General features: G+C 43.2%; 1 protein-coding gene across 2 annotated transcripts in view; it reads left to right on the forward strand.

Moving 5' to 3' along the window:
• TIMELESS (timeless circadian regulator) overlaps positions 1 to 19,495 on the forward strand; it is a 95,728-nt gene that overhangs the window by 28,114 nt on the left and 48,119 nt on the right. For both annotated transcript variants that reach the window (XR_009550810.1, XM_060195141.1), the window contains exons 10-22: positions 1,181 to 1,357; positions 1,710 to 1,927; positions 2,149 to 2,252; positions 3,813 to 3,982; positions 11,883 to 12,017; positions 12,119 to 12,273; positions 15,320 to 15,417; positions 15,507 to 15,633; positions 15,735 to 15,936; positions 16,897 to 17,042; positions 19,020 to 19,105; positions 19,192 to 19,309; positions 19,398 to 19,480. Coding sequence is in view for 1 of the 2 variants with exons in the window: in XM_060195141.1 (XP_060051124.1) it covers positions 1,181 to 1,357; positions 1,710 to 1,927; positions 2,149 to 2,252; positions 3,813 to 3,982; positions 11,883 to 12,017; positions 12,119 to 12,273; positions 15,320 to 15,417; positions 15,507 to 15,633; positions 15,735 to 15,936; positions 16,897 to 17,042; positions 19,020 to 19,105; positions 19,192 to 19,309; positions 19,398 to 19,480 (1,819 nt within the window). In the remaining variant the exon portion in view is untranslated. The remainder of the gene's footprint in view (positions 1 to 1,180; positions 1,358 to 1,709; positions 1,928 to 2,148; positions 2,253 to 3,812; positions 3,983 to 11,882; positions 12,018 to 12,118; positions 12,274 to 15,319; positions 15,418 to 15,506; positions 15,634 to 15,734; positions 15,937 to 16,896; positions 17,043 to 19,019; positions 19,106 to 19,191; positions 19,310 to 19,397; positions 19,481 to 19,495) is intronic.

The following is a 19,495-nucleotide window of genomic DNA, read 5'->3' on the forward strand; positions in this document are numbered from 1 at the left end:
CTGTCTTCCCCTCCTCTCTCCATCTTTCCATTTCTCTCTGTCCTATCCAACAATGATGCTATCAATAACAACAACAATAATAACGACAACAATAAAAAATAACAAGGGCAACAAAAGGAATAAATAAATATAAAAATATATTTTAAAAAATTTTTTAAAATTGGCTGGGTGGTGACGCACCTGGTTGAGCGCACATATTACAATGCACAAAGACCTGGGTTTGAGCCCCCAGTCCCTACCTGCAGGGGGAAAGCTTTGCGAGTGGTGAAGCAGGGCTGCAGGTGTCTCTGTCTCCCTCTCTGTCTTCCCCTTCCCTCTCGATTTCTGACTATATCTAGCCAGCAAATAAAAATAATAAAAAAAATTTTATTAAAAAATATTTTGAAAAATGACAGAGATGGGAGTTGGGCGGTAGTGCTGCGGGTTAAGTGCAGGCGGCACCAAGTGCAAGGACCGGCGTTAGGATCCCGGTTCAAGCCCCTGGCTCCCCACCTGCAGGGGAGTCGCTTCATAAGTGGTGAAGCAGGTCTGCAGGTGTCTGTCTTTCTCTCCCCCTCTCTGTCTTCCCCTCCTCTCTCCATTTCTCTCTGTCCTATCCAAAACAACAACATCAACAACAATAATAACTACAACAAGGGCAACAAAAGGGAACAAATAAACATTTAAAAAATATTTAGAAAAAAAATGACAGATACAGAAAGATATACAGAAAGCTACTAGAGTGGTCCAGGAGGTGGCGCAGTAGGTAAAGCATTGGACTCTCAAGCAGGGGTTCCCAAGTTCAGTCCCTGCCAGCACATGTACCAGAGTGATGTCTGGTTCTTTTCTCTCTCTCCTGCTATCTTTCTCATTAATAGATAATCTTTTTAAAATGATTTATTTATGTATTTATTCCCTTTTGTTGCCTTTGTTGTTTCATTGTTGCAGTTATTGTTGTTATAATAACTAATCTTTAAAGAAAGAAAGGAGGAAAGAAAGAAAGAAAGAAAGAAAGAAAGAAAGAAAGAAAGAAAGAAAGAAAGAAAGAACTCTACTAGAGCACTGCTCAGCTCTGGCTTATGGTGGTTCTGGGATTGAACCTGAGACTTTGGAACCTCCAGCATGAAAGTTTTTGCATGACCACTATGCTGTCTCCCTAACCTGTTAGAAAGCATTCTAATCACCCCACCCTACATCCCAGCTCCAAAATTACAGTTCAGATTTGGGAAAGCAACCCCGAAGGGTGCCTAAGCGGCGCCAGGCTGCCCGGGAGCTGTCCATTCAGCGCCGCTCTGCCCTCAACGTGAGGCTGTTCCTCAGAGACTTCTGCTCAGAGTTCCTGGAGAACTGTTACAACCGGCTCATGGGCTCTGTGAAGGTGAGCATCTAGGAGGCTTGGAAGAGAGAGATGGACAGAAAGGCTAAGTGGGGCAAGGATGGTGGTAAAGGTAGCCTGGGGAGAAGAGTCAGAGACCTCACCCTGGAGTGTGGATAACATAGTGTGTGAGTTGGTGGTGGTGTTAGAAGCTGGTGGCTTATAGCTATAGGAAAATAAGAGTCTAGAGAAATTGCCTCAAAGGAAGGGAATGTAGAGAGAGCTGGGGAGCCGAGAGGAGGTTGAGGGTGTAAGCATATGCTTAGTGGTGTCCCAGGCCCTCCCATCATCATGGGACAGGCATAAGTGGGAAGGCCCAAAATCACGAGGTGGTCTTTTCTTTTTTGGACTTTAGGATCATCTCCTTCGGGAGAAGGCTCAGCAGCATGATGAGACCTACTACATGTGGGCCTTGGCTTTCTTTATGGCTTTCAACCGAGCTGCCTCCTTCAGGCCAGGCCTGGTTTCTGAAACCCTCAGTGTCCGGACCTTCCACTTCATTGAGAAGAACCTCACCAACTACTATGAAATGATGCTGACAGACCGCAAGGAAGCTGTCTCCTGGGCACGCCGGTGAGTGGGCTGAGACTCAGATCAGAGTGGGATTCTGAGAGCCTGAGTACTGGGTGGAACATTTTTATCCTATTGTTCAGGGTTAAGACAGACTATGGAGCAAAAACTAACTGGGTTTTCCATTTTAGGTGTGTAGGTGAGGGCTAGTACTACTTCCATGAACTGGTGTCCTCTGATGTCCTCTGATGTCCTCCATGTCACTTCTTTGCTTCCTCTCACAGTATGCACTTGGCTCTGAAGGCCTATCAGGAGCTTCTGGCCACAGTGAATGAGATGGACATGTCCCCAGATGAGGCTGTGAGGGAGAGCAGTCGAATCATCAAGAGTGAGTTCCTAGGGGTCCCAGAGGTGGTTCAGTGGGTAGAGCATACAATTTACCATAGTGAAGTCCAGGGTTTGAGTCCCAGCATCACATAAGACCACCAAGGATGGCAAGAGGGGAGCTTAATGGGTGGTTCTTTGGTACCTCTCCCTTTCTCTAAAAATATAAAATAAAAATTGAGCTGGGGATGTAGCTCAGCAGTATTGTACACACATGAGACCCTTGCGTTCATTCCTTCACACGGCATGATATTAAATTAAAGTGTGGGGAGCTGGCTTGGCAGATCTTATGCATGCTTTGCAAACCTTCGGTCTCAGGTTCACTCTTCAGCACTACATATGACTGAGTAATGCTCTGGTCACTCTCCTTGTATATTTAATATCTATTTATTTACATGTTGCCAGAACCTTACCACTCAGGCTGACTTTTTTTAATAATATTTTTATTTATTTATTTATTTATTAATGAGAGGGATAGGAGAGAGAGAAAGAACCAGACATCACTCTGGTACATGTGCTGCCGGGGATTGAACTCAGGACCTCATGCTTGAGAGATCAACATTTTATCCATTGTGCCACCTCCTGGACCACGAGACTGACTTTTTCAAATGGAAAGAGAGAGAAAGGGGGAGAGAGAGAGACCACAGTGGTGAAGCTTCCTCCAGTGCAGTAAAGGCTGGGTTCAAACCAGAGTCTGGCACATAGCAAAACAGGCACACTATCCAAGTGAGCTATTTTGCTGGTCCCAAATATATATATATTTAATAGCCCAGAAGGTGGTATAGTGGTTAGAGTGTTTGACCTATAAGCATGAGGTCATGAGTTTGATCTCCAGCACCAAATATATCAGACTGATGCTGTGGTCATCTCTCTTTCTCATTCATAAATTAATAAATTTGGACCTGGTAGGCAGTACAGTGAGTAAAGCATTGGACTCTGAAGCATAAGGTCTCAAGTTCATTCCTTGGCACCACATATACCAGAGTGTTACTCTGGTTCTCTCTCCCTACTAATAAATAGTTTTTAAAGCATATATAAGTTAAATTAAAAAAAAAAAGTCCTGTCCTGAATTCTCATCAAGGCCTTTTACATCTCTTGAATAAAAATCGCACTCTTTCTAATCTCCACACTCCACTTCATCCATTATGCCTTTCTCAAATTTTCTTTTTTTTTTTTCTTTTTTTTTTTTTTTTGCCTTCAGGGTTATCACTGGGGCTTGGTGCCTGCACTACAAATCCACTGCTCCTGAGGCCATTTTTTTTTTTTAAATCCCCCCCGTCCCTTCTACCCTTTTTTTTTTTTTTCTTGATAGGCCAGAGAAGAAATTGAGAAGTGAGGGGAAGATGAGAAGGGGAGAGAGAGACAGACACCTGTAGACCTGCTTCACTGCTTGTGAGGCGACTCCCCCCTCCCTGCAGGTGGGGAGCCAGGGGCTCGAACTAGGATCCTTGCACGAACTCTTGAGCTTCATATTATGTACACTTAACCTGGTATACCATTGCCCAGCCCCTTTCCCCAAAATTCCTAGATCAGCCCTTCCATGCTTTTTCCCTGCCATTTCTAGACAACATTTTCTATGTGATGGAGTACCGAGAACTCTTCCTGGCACTTTTTCGAAAGTTTGATGAAAGATGTCAGCCCCGCTCTTATCTCCGTGACCTGGTAGAAACTACTCACCTCTTCCTCAAGATGTTGGAGAGGTTCTGTCGGAGCCGAGGAAATCTGATGGTGCAGGTACTGAGCAGCCCTAAGAAGGGGGAAATGGCAAGGAACGAGCTGGGCAGTGGCATACCTGGTTGAGTGCACGTTACAATGCACAAGGACACGGGTTTGAGCACCCAGTCCCCACCTGCAGGGGAAAGCTTTTTGAGTGATGAAGCAGGCCTGTAGGTCTTTCTCTCTCTCTCTGTTGTTGCCTCCAGTGTTATCTCTGAGGCACAGTGCTTGCACTATGAATCCACTGCTCCTGGTGGCCTTTTGTTGTTGTTGGATAGGACAGAGAGAAATTGCAAAGGGGAATGAAGAGTAGACACGTGCTTCATCATGTGACACCCCGCCCCCCCCCCCCCCCCCACACACACACAGGTGCAGAGCTGAGGGCTCAAACCGAGATCCTTTCATGGGTCCCTGGGTTTTGTACTATGTGTGCTTAACCCAGTGTGCCACTGCCTGGCCCCCTCTCTCTCTGTCTTTCTATCTCCCTTCCCCTATTGATTTCTGGCTGTCTCTACCAAATGTGAAAGAAAGAAAGAAAGAAAGAGAGAGAGAGAGAGAGAGAGAGAAAGAAAGAAAGAAAGAAAGAAAGAAAGAAAGAAAGAAAGAAAGAGAGAGAGAGAAAGGGAACCGGGCCATAGCCAGCCAGTTAAGTGCAGGTGGTGCAAAGCACAAGGACCCACATAAGGATCCTGGTTCAAGCCCCTGGCTCCCCACCTGCAGGGGAGTCGCTTCACAGGTGGTGAAGCAGGTCTGCAGGTATCTATCTTTCTCTCCCCCTCTCTGTCTTCCCCTTCTCCTTCCATTTCTCTCTATCCTATCCAACAATGATGACATCAGTAACAACAATAATTACAACAACAAGGGCAGCAAAAAGGAAATAAATATAAAATTAAAAAAAAAGAAGAAAGAATAAGAAAGGAAAGGAACAAAGGCAGGGAGGGGAGGGTGAAAGACAGGGAGCTTTCTGAAGCTTAGGCTGTTAGAACTTCTCTAAATGTAGACAGTGGGGAATTGTTAGTTTAGTGTGAGCCTCTGCTAGAGTTTTCTCTCTCACTAGATTAGTTCCTGATTTCCCATAAACACCTTCATTCATTCAGGAAACAGCTATTAAACCCCCTGTGTGCTTGGCATATAAACTATGGTGACTCATAATTTTAGAGTTTAGGTAATGTTCTTATTAGGAAATAAGATAGGATACTGCACCTCAGGAACATTGTGCAAAGGTGGAAAGGACCTGAAGTTAAAGTCAGAGGTCTGGGATCCCATGCTGATTGTTAGTGTCAGAATAAACAAGCTGTTTCTACCATTCCCCATAGTGGACACTCTGAATGTCTAATGAATCCAGACTTCTTCTTCTTTTTTTTTTAAATTTTTTAACCAGACCACACTGTTCAGCTCTGGTTTATGGCGGTGCGGGGGATTGAACCTGGGACTTGGGAGTCTCAGGCATGAGAGTCTGTTTGCATAACCATTATGCTATCTACCCTCCACCCCTGAATCCAAACTTCTTTTTTTTTTTTTTTTTTAGAGAAAATTCACTCTATAACCAAGTATTGTTGATTTTGGCTGCATTCATTTTCGTTCCAAATTAGCAATTTTCTAAACCATTTAATATGTTTTTATGGTTAAAAGTTTCCCTGTTTAAGTTTTTTTTTTTTTTTTTTTGCTTTCTTTTTTTTTAAATTTATTTCTTTATTGGGGAATTAATGTTTTACATTCAACAGTAAATACAATAGTTTGTACATGCATAACATTCCCCAGTTTCCCATTTAACAATACAACCCCCACTATGTCATTCATCATCTTTCATGGACCTGTATTCTCCCCACCCACCCACCCCAGAGTCTTTTACTTTGGTGTAATACTCCAATTCCATTTCAGGTTTGACTTGTCTTTTCTTTTCTAATCTTGTTTTTCAACTTCTGCCTGAGAGTGAGATCATCCCATATTCATCATTCTGTTTCTGACTTATTTCACTCAACATGATTTTTTCAAGGTCCATCCAAGATCGGCTGAAAAAGGTGAAGTCACCATTTTTTACAGCTGAGTAGTATTCCATTGTGTATATACCACAACTTGCTCAGCCACTCATCTGTTGTTGGACACCTGGGTTGCTTCCAGGTTTTGGCTATTACAAATTGTGCTGCCAAGAACATATGTGTACACAGATCTTTTTGGATGGATGTGTTGGGTTCCTTAGGATATATCCCCAGGAGAGGAATTGCAGGGTCATAGGGTAGGTCCATTTCTAGCCTTCTGAGAGTTCTCCAGACTGTTCTCCACAGAGGTTGGACCAATTGACATTCCCACCAGCAGTGTAAGAGGGTTCCTTTGACCCCACACCCTTTCCAGCATTTGCTGCTATTACCTTTTCTGATGTATGACATTCTCACAGGAGTGAAGTGATATCTCATTGTTGTCTTTATTTGCATTTCTCTGACAATCAGAGACTTGGAGCATTTTTTCATGTGTTTCTCGGCCTTTTGGATCTCTTCTGTGATGAATATTCTGTCCATGTCCTCCCCCCATTTTTGGATGGGGTTATTTGTTGTTGAGTCTGGCAAGCTCTTTATATATGTTGGTTATTAAACTCTTATCTGATGTATGGCATGTAAAGATCTTCTCCCATTCTGTGAGGGGTCTCTTGGTTTGGGTAGTGGTTTCTTTTGCTGTGAAGAAGCTTTTTAATTTGATGTAGTCCCATAGGTTTATACTTGCCTTAGTCTTCCTTGTACTTGGATTCGTTTCATTGAAGATGTCTTTAAAATTTATGCGGAAAAAAGTTCTGCCAATATTTTCCTCTAAGTATATGATACTTTCTGGTCTAACATCCAAGTCCTTGATCCACTTGGAATTGACTTTTGTATTTGGTGAAATACAGTGATTCAGTTTCATTCTTCTGCATGTTTCAAGCCATTGTTTCCAACACCATTTGTTGAAGAGACTCTGCTTTCCCCGTGTAATAGTCTGGGCCCCTTTGTCAAAGATTAGATGTCCATACGTGTGGGGTCTCATTTCTGGGTTCTCAGTTCTATTCCACTGGTCAGTGTGTCTGTTCATGTTCCAGTACCAAGCAGTTTTGATGACAATGGCCCTATAATACAGTTTGAGATCTGGGAGTGTGATGCCTCCGGTTCTGTTCTTTTTTCTCAAGATTGTTTTGGCAATTCTAGGTCTTTTCTGGTTCCAGATAAACATTTGTAGCATTTTTTCTATTCTAAAAAATGTGCTTGGGATCTTGATGGGGATAGCATTAAATTTGTAGATGGGTCTGGGTAATATATTCATTTTGATGATGTTAATTCTTCCAACCCGTGAACATGGAATATCTTTCCACTTCTTTGTGTCTTTTTCAATTTCTTTGAGTAGTGACTCATAATTTTCAGTATACAAGTCTTTCACTTCTTTGGTTAGGTTTACTCCTAGATATTTTATTGTTTTTGTTGCTATAGAAAAAGGAATTGATTTCTGGATTTCAATTTCTTCTTAGTGTTTGCATAGATGAATGCCACTGACTTTTGAATGTTAATTTTATAGCCTGACACATTACTGTATTGCCTGATGATTTCCAAAAGCTTCTTGCTGGATTCCTTAGGTTTTTCCATGTATACTATCATGTCATCTGCAAATAAGGAGAGTTTGACTTCTTCTCTTCCAATTTATATGCCTTTAATTCCTTGCTCCTGCCTGATTACTATGGCAAGAACTTCCAACACTATGTTGAATAGTAATGGTGATAGTGGGCAGCCCTGTCTAGTACCTGATCTGAGGGGAAATGCTTCCAGTTTTTCACCATTGAGTATGATGTTGGCTGTAGGTTTCCTATATATAGACTCCACTATCTTGAGGAATTTTCCATCTATTCCCATTTTTTGTAGTGTTTTGATCATAAAGGGATGTTGTATTTTGTCAAAGGCTTTCTCTGCATCTATTGATATGACCATGTGGTTTTTGGTCTTGCTTTTGTTGATGTGGTGGATCACATTGATTGATTTACGTATATTAAACCAACCTTGCATGCCTGGGATAAACCCCACTTGGTCATGATGAACAATCTTTTTGATATACTGCTGTATCCGGTTGGCTAGAATTTTTTTTTTTTTTAATAATTTATTTCTTTATTGGGGAATTAATATTTTACATTCAACAGTAAATACAATAGTTTGTACATGCATAACATTCCCCAGATTCCCATTTAACAATACAACCCCCACTATGTCATTCATCATCCTTCATGGACCTGTATTCTCCCCACCCACCCACCCCAGAGTCTTTTACTTTGGTGTAATACTCCAATTCCATTTCAGGTTCGACTTGTGTTTTCTTTTCTAATCTTGTTTTTCAACTTCTGCCTGAGAGTGAGATCATCCCATATTCATCCTTCTGTTTCTGACTTATTTCACTCAACATGATTTTTTCAAGGTCCATCCAAGATGGGCTGAAAACGGTGAAGTCACCATTTTTTACAGCTGAGTAGTATTCCATTGTGTATATATACCACAACTTGCTCAGCCACTGTTGTTGGACACCTGGGTTGCTTCCAGGTTTTGGCTATTACAAATTGTGCTGCCAAGAACATATGTGTACACAGATCTTTTTGGATGGATGTGTTGGGTTCCTTAGGATATATCCCCAGGAGAGGAATTACAGGGTCATAGGGTAGGTCCATTTTTAGCCTTCTGAGAGTTCTCCAGACTGTTCTCCACAGAGGTTGGACCAATTGACATTCCCACCAGCAGTGCAGGAGGGTTCCTTTGACCCCACACCCTTTCCAGCATTTGCTGCTGTTACCTTTTCTGATGTATGACATTCTCACAGGAGTGAAGTGATATCTCATTGTTGTCTTTATTTGCATTTCTCTGACAATCAGAGACTTGGAGCATTTTTTCATGTGTTTCTCGGCCTTTTGGATCTCTTCTGTGGTGAATATTCTGTCCATGTCCTCCCCCCATTTTTGGATGGGGTTATTTGTTGTTTTGTTGTTGAGTCTGGCAAGCTCTTTATATATGTTGGTTATTAAACTCTTATCTGATGTATGGCATGTAAAGATCTTCTCCCATTCTGTGAGGGGTCGGTTGGCTAGAATTTTGTTCAATATTTTCGCATCTATGTTCATCAGAGATATTGGTCTGTAGTTTTCTTTTTTGGTTGTGTCCCTGTCTGCTTTTGGTATCAGGGTGATGCTGGCTTCATAGAAGCTGGCAGGGAGTATTCCAGTGTCTTCAATCTTCTGGAAGACTTTTATAAGTAGAGGTATTAGTTCTTCTTTGAAAGTTTTGTAGAATTCATTTGTAAAACCATCTGGTCCAGGACTTTTATTTTTGGGAAGATTTTTGATAACTGTTTCAATTTCATTAGTTGTGATGGGCCTGTTCATGTTATCCACTTCCTCTTTACTTAGTTTTGGAAGTTGGTAGGTATCTTGGAAATTATTCATTTCTTCCAGGTTCTCTAGCTTGGTGGCATATAGTTGTTCATAGAAGCCTCGCATGATATGTTGAATTTCTGCTGTGTCTGTTGTGATATCTCCTCTTTCATTTACTATCCGATTTATTTGAGTCTTCTCCCTTTTTTGTTTTGTGAGTCTGGCTAAAGGTTTGTCGATTTTGTTTACTCTTTCGAAGAACCAACATTTACTTTCATTGATCTTTTGTATGGTTTTCCTATTCTCAATGTTATTTATTTCTGCCCTAACTTTAGTGATTTCTGTCCTTCTGGTTGCTTTAGGATTCCTTTGTTGTTCTTCTAGGTCTTTAAGATGTGCAATCAGGCTGTTTATTTGTGCCTTTTATTGTTTCTTAATGTGTGCTTGTATAGCTATGAACTTCCCTCTTAGGACTGCTTTAGCTGTGTCCCAAATATTTTGATAGCTTGTGTCTTCATTTTCATTGAACTCTCGAACCATTTTGATTTCTTCCTTGATTTCCTCTTTGACCCAGAAGTTGTTAAGAAGTGTACTGTTGAGCTTCCACATTTTGGCACTGTTACTAATCTTTTGTTGATTGTTAAGTGTTAGTTTAATTCCACTGTGGTCTGAGAAGATGCTTGGGATGATTTCAGTGCTCTTGAATTGGCTGATGCTGTCTTTGTGGCCTAACATATGGTCTATCCTTGAGAATGATCCATGTGGATTTGAGTAAAATGTGTATTCCAGTTTCTTGGGATGAATGACTCTGAAAATGTCCAATAGTTCTAGTTTATCTATCTCTTCATTTAGCTCCCTTATGTCTTTACTGATTTTCTTCCTGGATGATCTGTCAAGTTGAGAGAGTGGGGTGTTGAAGTCCCCTACTATGATTGTGTTACTGTTAATATATTGCTGTAGCTCTTTCAGTAGAAGTTTGATGTATTTAGATGGCTTCTCATTGGGTGCATAGATGTTAATAATTGTTAAGTCCTCTTGATTGACTGATCCTCTGAGCATTAAGTAGTGTCCATTCCTATCTTTTTTAATCTTATCTATTTTAAAGTCTATCATGTCAGATATGAGAATAGCTGTTCCTGCCTTTTTTTGTGGGCCATTGGCTTGTATGATAGTTTTCCATCCTTTCACTTTAAATCTGTGTTTGTCTTGTTGAGTTAGGTGAGTTTCCTGTAGACAACATATTGTTGGGTTGTGTTTTCTGATCCATCTTCCTACTCTGTGTCTTTTAATAGGTGAATTCAGGCCATTGACATTTATTGATATCAAAGATTGAAGATATTTTAACGCCATTCTTGTAGAGTTTTAGAGTGTTTTGATATATGTCCTATTTGTGGTGGTCTGGTTGTTTATAGGAGACCTTTCAGAACTTCTTTCAGGGCAGGCTTGGTGATGGTTGCTTCCTTCAACTGTTGCTTGTCTGAGAAGGTTTTGATGCTTCCATCTAGTCTGAATGACAGTCTAGCAGGATATAGTATTCTTGGCTGAAAGCCTTTCTCATTGAGCACTCCATAGATATCTTGCCATTCTCTTCTGGCCTGTAGTGTTTGTATGGAGAAGTCTGCTGCTAATCTTATGGGTTTTCCTTTGTAGGTGACTCTTTGTTTTTCTCTTGCAGCCTTGAGGATCCTTTCTTTATCCTTATTCCTTTCCATTCTAAGTATGACATGTCTTGGTGTCTTTAGGTCTGGGTTAATTCTGTTTGGGACCCTCTGGGCTTCTTGAATCTTTATGTCTTTGGTGTTGTCTAGACTAGAGAAATTTTCAGCTATTATGGCCTGGAGAATGCTTTCTTCCTCCCCTTCTCTTTCTTCCTCTGGTAAGCCAATAATGCGTATATTGTTTCTTTTGATGTCATCCCATAGGACTCTGTTGTTGTTTCAGCATCTCTTAATCTCTTTTTGAGATCTCTTACTTCTTTTTTAGTTGTCTCTAATTCATCCTCAATCTTGCTAATTCTGTCTTCAGTCTCATAGATTCTATTCTCTCTGCCCTCTACTGCTTTCTGGAGTTCATCTATTTTGTTGCCCTGCTCTGATACTGTTTTAGCTTGTTCAGCTAGTTGCCTTCTTAGCTCAGCGATTTCAGCTTTCAGCTCTCTAAGAACCATGAGATAATTAGAATTTTCTTCCATATTCTCATTTGTTGTTCCTGCATTTCTGATTACAATTTTTTCAAATTCTTTACTCACTCCTGTTGTTATTTCCTTAGCTAATGTTTGGATGTTGAACTCGTTGTTTTGTGCTTCACCCTCTAGAGGACTTTTAGCTGGACTCTTGTCCTGGTTCGAGTCTCCAATATTTTTTCTTGTTGTTTTAACCATTTTATATATTGTTATGAGTTCCCTTTATCAGTACTTTTCAAATTATTCATCACTATTGCCTGGATTGACTTGTGTCTAAGTCCAAACTTCTGATTAATTAATTGAGAAAGCATTAATGGGGGGAAAGACCTCCTTAGCTCTCCTGAGATTCAAACACAGTCCCTCCTCTACAGAACAAACGTAAGAAGAGAAAGAAGAAAAAGAAGGCCCCCCAGCCACCCATTGCATCCGGTCCCGTCCCCTGTAGCCCAGAGGAGCTGGACACTGTGTGGCCACCCTTGGCTGAGCAACTGCAGTGCTTTGCCCAGGTGAGTCCGTGCAGACACCCCATCTTTCTCCAGGCTAGTGCTCTGGCTGGGCTGTATGGGTTCCCCTCTTTCCTGTTCCCACAGTATAAATCCCTCTCTAGGACCCTGAGCTCAGTTTGGAGGACTCCTTGGTTCCCTTTGATGCGGCCTCAGAGGTGCCAGTAGAAGAGCAGCGGGCTGAAGCTATGGTGCAGATCCAGGACTGTCTCCTGGCTGTCCAGGCCCCGCAGGCCCTTGTGCTCCTTAGGTCAGCCCGGTAAGAACCCCACCCACACTTTCTCCTGGATCCTGGACTTTGGGGCAGGTATAGAACTCTAAGTTCTTTTTCCCTTTGCTTTTTTTTTTTTTTTTAAATTTTTTATATTTATTCGCTTTTTTTGTCTTTGTTGTTTTATTGTTGTAGTTATTATTGATGTTGTCATTGTTGGATAGGACAGAGAGAAATGGAGAGAGGAGGGGAAAACAGAGAGGAGAAGAGAAAGACAGACACCTGCAGACCTGCTTCACCGCCTGTGAAGCGACTCCCCTGCAGGTGGGGAGTCGGGGGCTCGAATTGGGATCCTTACACCCGTCCTTGTGCTTTTCGCCACCTGCACTTATCCCGCTACACTACTGCCTGACTCCCTGTTTTTAATTTTTTTATCTTTATTTACTGGATAGATAGCCAAAAATGGAGAGAATGGGAGAGAGACAGAGAGCCATATCCGCAGCCCTGCTTCACCACTTGTGAGGTTTTCCTCCTGCAGGTGGAGGCCGGGGGCTTGAACCTGGGTCCTTGCACACTGTAATGTGTGCGCTCAACCAGGTGCACCGCAACCTGGCCCCTAGACCTCAAAGTTCTTAGTCTTCAAAAGGAAGATACCCGTTAGGTGATCTGGGACTCTGTACCCAGCACTGGGTGTCTTGATCTGTGTACTGGGGTCTTGTGATAGTGTCTTGCCATCAGCTCATTGTTGGAGCTCTGTGTCTTCATGATTCCAATACTCCTGGCAGATGTTTTACTTCTTTCTTTTTTGCCTCTAGGGTTATTGCTGGGGTTCAATGCCTGCACTACAAATCCACTGCTCCTGGAGGCTATTTTTTCCTTTTTGTTGCCCTTGTTTATCATTGTTGTTGTTACTATTGTTATTGCTGTCGTTGTTATTGGATAGGACAGAGAGAAATCGAGAGAGATGGGGAAGACAGAGGGAGAGAGAAAGATAGACACCTGCAGACCTGCTTCATCGCTTGTGAAGCGACTCCCCTGCAGGTGGGGAGCCGGGGGCTCGAACCAGGAGCCTTACACCGGTCCTTGTGCTTGACGCCATGTATGCTTAACCTGCTGTGCTACCGCCCAGCCCTGCAGATGTTTTTTATTCATTTAAGTTTTAATTTTATTTTTTTTTAACCAGAGCACTGCTCAGGTCTGGTTTATGGTGGTGCTGGGATTGAACCTGGGACTTTGGAGCCTCAGGCATGAAAATCTTTTTGCTCATTATGCTATCTCCTCACACACACACACACACACACACACACCTTTTTAATAGCGAGAGAGACAGAGGAGGAGGAGAGATGGCACAGCACTGCTCCACTGCTCATGAAATTTTCCCTATGCAGATGCTTCCATGAGGTAATTAGGATTTAAACCTAGTTCCTTACACATGACAAAATGACCCGCTGTTGTTTGTTTTTATTTTATATTTTTGAGAAATATCAGAACATGTGGGCAGGGAGATAGCATAATGGTTATGCAAAGAGACTTCCATGCCTGAGGCTTTGAAGTCCCAGGTTCAATCTTCTACACCACCAGAAGCCAGCGCTGAGCATTGTTGTGGTAAAAAAAAGAAACATTATTGGGGGTCGGGCGGTGGCGCAGTGGGTTAAGCGCATGTGGCGCAAAGCGCAGGGACTGGCGTAAGGATCCCGGTTCGAGCCCCTGGCTCCCCACCTGCAGGGGAGTCGCTTCACAGGCGGTGAAGCAGGTCTGCAGGTGTCTATCTTTCTCTCCCCTTCTCTGTCTTCCCCTCCTCTCTCCATTTCTCTCTGTCCTATCCAACAACAAATTGCGTCAACAAGGGCAATAATAATAACCACAACGAAGCTACAACAAGGGCAACAAAAGGGGGGAAAAAAATGGCCTCCAGGAGCGGTGGATTCATGGTGCAGGCACCGAGCCCAGCAATAACCCTGGAGGAGGAAAAGAAAAAAAAAATAATAAAAAAGAAACATTAAAACATGTAATTAACTGAATAAAAAATCAGGTGAATTCTACTAGCCAGAGCTAACCACCACTAATTTTTTTTTTTTTTTTTTTGCCTCTAGGGTTATTGCTGGGGCTTGGTGCCTACATTATGAATCTACTGCTCCTAGCAGCCTTTTTTTTTTTTTTTTTCATTTTACTAGATAGAACAGAAAAATTGAGAGGGGAGGGGAAAGTAGAGAGAGAAAGAAAGATAGAATACCTATAGACGTATTTCACTGCTTGTGAAACAACCCCCCTGCAAGTGGAGAGCCATGGGCTCGAACTGGCATCCTTGCATGGTTCCTTTCACTTTGTACTATGTGCTGTGTGTTCCACCAACCCCCATTAACATTTTCTTGGATAATCTTCCACAGTTTTTATGTAGATATGTCATCTACTCCATATTATTAAAGAAAAAATGAAATGCTACATGGACCTACTTATAGTGTTTTTTACTCTTTCATTTCTCAGTGCAATGAGGAGTTTTTCATTGGATGTTTTTCTTTAATTACTAATGATTTTAACACACTCTGGTATGTAAAAGTACATTGATTCAACCAAATGTCCAACATTTTGATTTTTTTTGCATTTTGTTATGTTTATTTACTTATTTACTTTGATAGAGAAGAAAAGAAAACTCCAGTACTGCTCTACTGCTTGTGAAGCTTCTCCCTCCAGGTGGGGACTGGGGCGTAAAGCCGAGTCTACAAGGATGGTGTGTGTTCAGCCAAGTGCACCGTAACCCAGCCCCTGCATTTTGCTCTTAGGTGACTTTTGTTGGGATGTGGCATGAGTAGAAATTTCTCTAAAGTCTTGGTTTCATTTAAAAAAAAATTTTTTTATTGGGAAATTAATGTTTTGCATTCAACAGTAAATACAATAGTTTGTACATGCATAACATTTCCCAGTTTTCCATATAACAATACAACCCCCACTAGGTCCTCTGTTTGGTTTCATTTTTGAGGTAACTGTTTAATTACCTTTCCAGCCGAATGATGAAGTAAGTTTGGGTTTCTTTTTCCACTTCACATTATAGCTCATATTCCCTCTAGTTATAGCCCTTTCTCTGTCTGTGCTTCAGGGAGGTATGGCCAGAAGGAGATGTGTTTGGGTCTCAAGACATTTCCCCAGAGGAAGAAATACAGCTCCTGAGACAAATCCTCACAGCTCCACTCCCCCGTGAGTCTTGTTTCCTTCAAGCCGCTTTCCTTCAGCTCTTCTCTAACACCTAGATCACAGAGACCCCATACTCTTTGCTCTTTCTGTAGGGCAGCAGGGGCCAGAAGAACCAAGGGCAGCAGAGGAAGAAGAAGAGGAAGAGGAAGAGGAGGAGGAAGAGTTGCAAGTGGTCCAGGTGTCAGAGAAAGAATTTAGTTTTCTAGACTACCTGAAACGGTGAGAGCTGAGCAGACTGCATCACTCCCAGGCGAGAGGCTGTGGAGCTGTGAGGAGGAGGAGTGTCCTTATACTGACATCTCCTTCTGTGTCTTGGGCAGCTTTGCATGCTCAGCTGTCGTCCGAGCCTACGTCCTGCTGTTGCGCAGCTACCGACAGAACAGTGCCCACACTAACCACTGCGTCATCAAGATGTTGCACCGGCTTGCCCACGACCTCAAAATGGAAGCCCTCCTTTTCCAGCTCTCACTCTTCTGTCTCTTTAATCGTCTGCTTAGTGACCCTGCCGCTGGGGCTTATAAAGTGAGGGGCTCTCAGGGAATGAGGGTCTGGAAAGGAATGTGGGTCCTGAGTTAAGGGAATGTGTTCAGCAGATAAAAGGCACTGAGTGGTGTCAAGGACTGAGAGAGGAGAGAATGTGGGGAAGTAGGCATGGGAAGTAGGCAATCAAGTTGAAGAATAAGGCAGGGCTGGAGAGAGAGCCTAACGGTTATGCAAAAAGACTTGCATGCTTGGGCATCAAAGGTCCTAGGTTCAGTTCCCAGCACCGCTGTAAGCCATAGCTGAGCCATGCTTTGGTAAAGTAATAATAATTTTAAACATGAAGAATAGGGGCAAGATATTCTCTGCATGTGGAAAGGGTAGAAGAGAGTATAGTAAGGAACCGGGTGGTGGTGCACCTGGTTGAGTGCACGTGTTATAGTGCATAAGGACCCAGGTTCAAGCCCCCAGTCCCCCCCTGCAGGGGGAATGCTTTGCAAGTGGTGAAGCAGTGTTGCAGGTGTCTCTCTGTCTCTCTTTCTCTATCACTCCCTTCCCTCTCGATTTCTGGCTGTCTCTATCCAGTAAATAAAATAAAGATAATAGGGAGTCAGGCGGTAGCACAGCAGGTTAAGCGCACATGATATAAAGCACAAGGACCGGTGGAAGGATCCCGGTTGCAGCCTCCAGCTCCCCACCTGCAGGGGAGTTGCTTCACAGGCGGTGAAGCAGGTCTGCAGGTGTCTGTCTTTCTCTCCCCCTCTCTGCCTTCCCCTCCTCTCTCCATTTCTCTCTGTCCTATCCAACAACGGCAACAACAGTAATAACTAGAATAAAACAACAAGGGCAACAAAAGAGAATGAATAAATAAATATTTAAAATAAAATAAAGATAACAAAAATTTTAAAAAATATAGTAAGAAGGGGAAAGCAGGGACACGTGTCAACAAAAGTTAGAAGGCCAAGTTTAGAAGTGAGGCCTCACAGCAGACTCTTCCCACAGGAGCTAGTGACTTTTGCCAAATACATCCTGGGCAAGTTCTTTGCACTAGCTGCGATCAACCAGAAAGCCTTTGTGGAGCTGCTATTCTGGAAGAACACAGCTGTAGTTCGGGAGATGACTGAGGGCTATGGCTCCGTGGATGATGGGTGAGTTGGAAGACAGTGAAGGGCAGTAGGGCTAGGTGACATAGTCATGGAGAATCAGAGCTGCAAGTGTTTCTAGATCCTTGAGTCCAGCCTTTCTTTCCCTTTAATAGGTGAGAAAACCATTCTCTATGGTGAAATGCCCTAAGATGACCCAAGAGAAGAACTAGGACTGGAGCCTCAGTCTCTTAGCTGCTCTACATTCTTTCTTCTTTATTAGTCTCTATTGGGGTGGTCAGTTGGCCCCCAGACAGTTATGCTATGCCCCCAAATATTCTGGAAAGCCCTGATGATTCATAGAGATGTCTGTCCTCAGGTGGGAATAAATAACAATAATGGTTATGCAAAGAGACTCTCATGCCTGAGGCTCCAAAGTCCCAGGTTCAATCTCCTAGTCCCCCACTCCACTATAAACCAGAGTTTGGCAGTGCTCTGGTTTAAAGAGAGAGAGACCTGTCTTCTATGTCTTAGTATCCTCTCCTACTTCTCTTTTACCCATTATACTCAGTCCCTTTGGTGTCAGGTTTCATAGTCTCTGCCTAGAAAGTCTCTTAGTTTGACTTTGGGGTGGGGGCAGGGTGTTTGTTTTTGTTTTTACCAGAACACTGCTCAACTCTGGCTTATAGTGGTAGGGACATTGAACCTGGGACTGTGGAGCTTCAAACATGAATGTCTTTTTGCGTAACTATTATGCTGTCCCCTCTGCTGCTTCTGCTTCTGCTTCTTTTTCCTTCAGGGTTATAGCTGGGGCTCAATGTCTGCACTCCGAATCCACTGCTCCTGGAGGCCATTTTTTCCATTTTGTTGCTCTTGTTGCTGTTATTGTTGGATAGGACAGAGAGAAATGGAGAGAGGAGGGGAAGACAGAGAGGGGGAGAGAAAGATAGAGCCAGGGGCTTGAACTGGGATTCTTACGCTGGTCCTTATGCTTGGTACCATATGTGCTTAACCCACTGCGCTACCACGTGACCCATTTTTTTTCTCTTCCTGTCCTCTTCCTCTTCCTCCTCCTCCTCCTTCTCCTCCTACTCCTTCTCCTCCTTTTTTAAAGATTTATTTGTAAAAGAGAGAGTCGGTGGGGGTCGGGCGGTGGCGCAGTGGGTTAAGCGCATATGGCGTAAAGCGCAGGGACTGGAGTAAGGATCCCGGTTCGAGCCCCCGGCTCCCCACCTGCAGGAGAGTCGCTTCACAGGCGGTGAAGCAGGTCTGCAGGTGTCTGTCTTTCTCTCCCCTTCTCTGTCTTCCCCTCCTCTCTCCATTTCTCTCTGTCCTATCCAACAACGAATTGCGTCAACAAGGGCACTAATAATAACCACAACGAAGCTACAACAAGGGCAACAAAAGGGGGAAAAAAAATGGCCTCCAGGAGCGGTGGATTCATGGTGCAGGCACCGAGCCCAGCAATAACCCTGGAGGAGGAAAAAAAAAAAGAGAGAGAGAGTCGGTTACGCTCACATGGCACAAAGTGCAAGGACCAACGTTAAGGATCCTGGTCCAAGCCCCTGCTCCCCACCTGTAGGGGAGTCGCTTCACAGGCAATGAAGCAGGTCTGCAGGTGTCTATCTTTCTCTCCCCCTCTCTGTCTTCCCCTCCTCTCCATTTCTCTCTGTCCTATCCAATAATGATGACATCTATAACAACAATAATAACTACAACAACAATAAAAAACAAGGGCAACAAAAGGGGAAATAAATATAAACATAATAAATAAAAATTTAAAAAGAGAGAGATATTGGGAACCAGAGCATTACTCTGGCACGTGGATTGAACTTGGGACCTTATACCTGAAAGTCCATGCCTTGTCCATTGCACCACCTTCTAGGGCACAATTTGTGGATCTTCAGTGGAAAGAGTAAAGGAAGGGAAGCACACCTTGGGTCTCTGCTGACTGGCTTATGTTACTGTGTTGTCCTTGTTCCTGTAGAACCATCATTTCCTCTTCTTGGGCCGACAACTTATATGTTCCCTTTACCCATTTAGATCTTCTAGTCGTAGAGCTGCTGCGTGGAGTCCAGAGGAGGAGGCCCAACTTCAGGAGCTGTTCCTTGCTCATAAGGATGTAGAAGGTATGAGGCCTTGAGAGATGAGCGTTCACAAGGAGGGCAGCGTGAGTGCCCAGACCCCTCTTCACCTCTCTCTTCTTACACCTCAGGGCAAGATGTGGTGGACATCATCTTGGCTCACCTGAAAAGTACCCCTCGAACACGCAAGCAGGTCATTAACCACCTGGTACGGCTGGGACTGGCAGACAGTGTCAAGGACTTCCAAAGGTAGAAGCAGTACTCTGGAGGGAGTAGAGATGGAGAACCTTTTGCCCACTCTTTGGGACCTCTCTTCCACTGACACCTCTCCAAATAGGAAAGGAACCCACATTGTCCTTTGGACAGAAGATCAGGAGCTGGAACTGCAGAGACTTTTTGAGGAGTTCCAGGACTCAGATGGTAAGTGAAGTGGAA

The sequence above is a fragment of the Erinaceus europaeus genome, chromosome 7 (assembly GCF_950295315.1).
Source record: "Erinaceus europaeus chromosome 7, mEriEur2.1, whole genome shotgun sequence".
NCBI lineage: Eukaryota > Metazoa > Chordata > Mammalia > Eulipotyphla > Erinaceidae > Erinaceus > Erinaceus europaeus.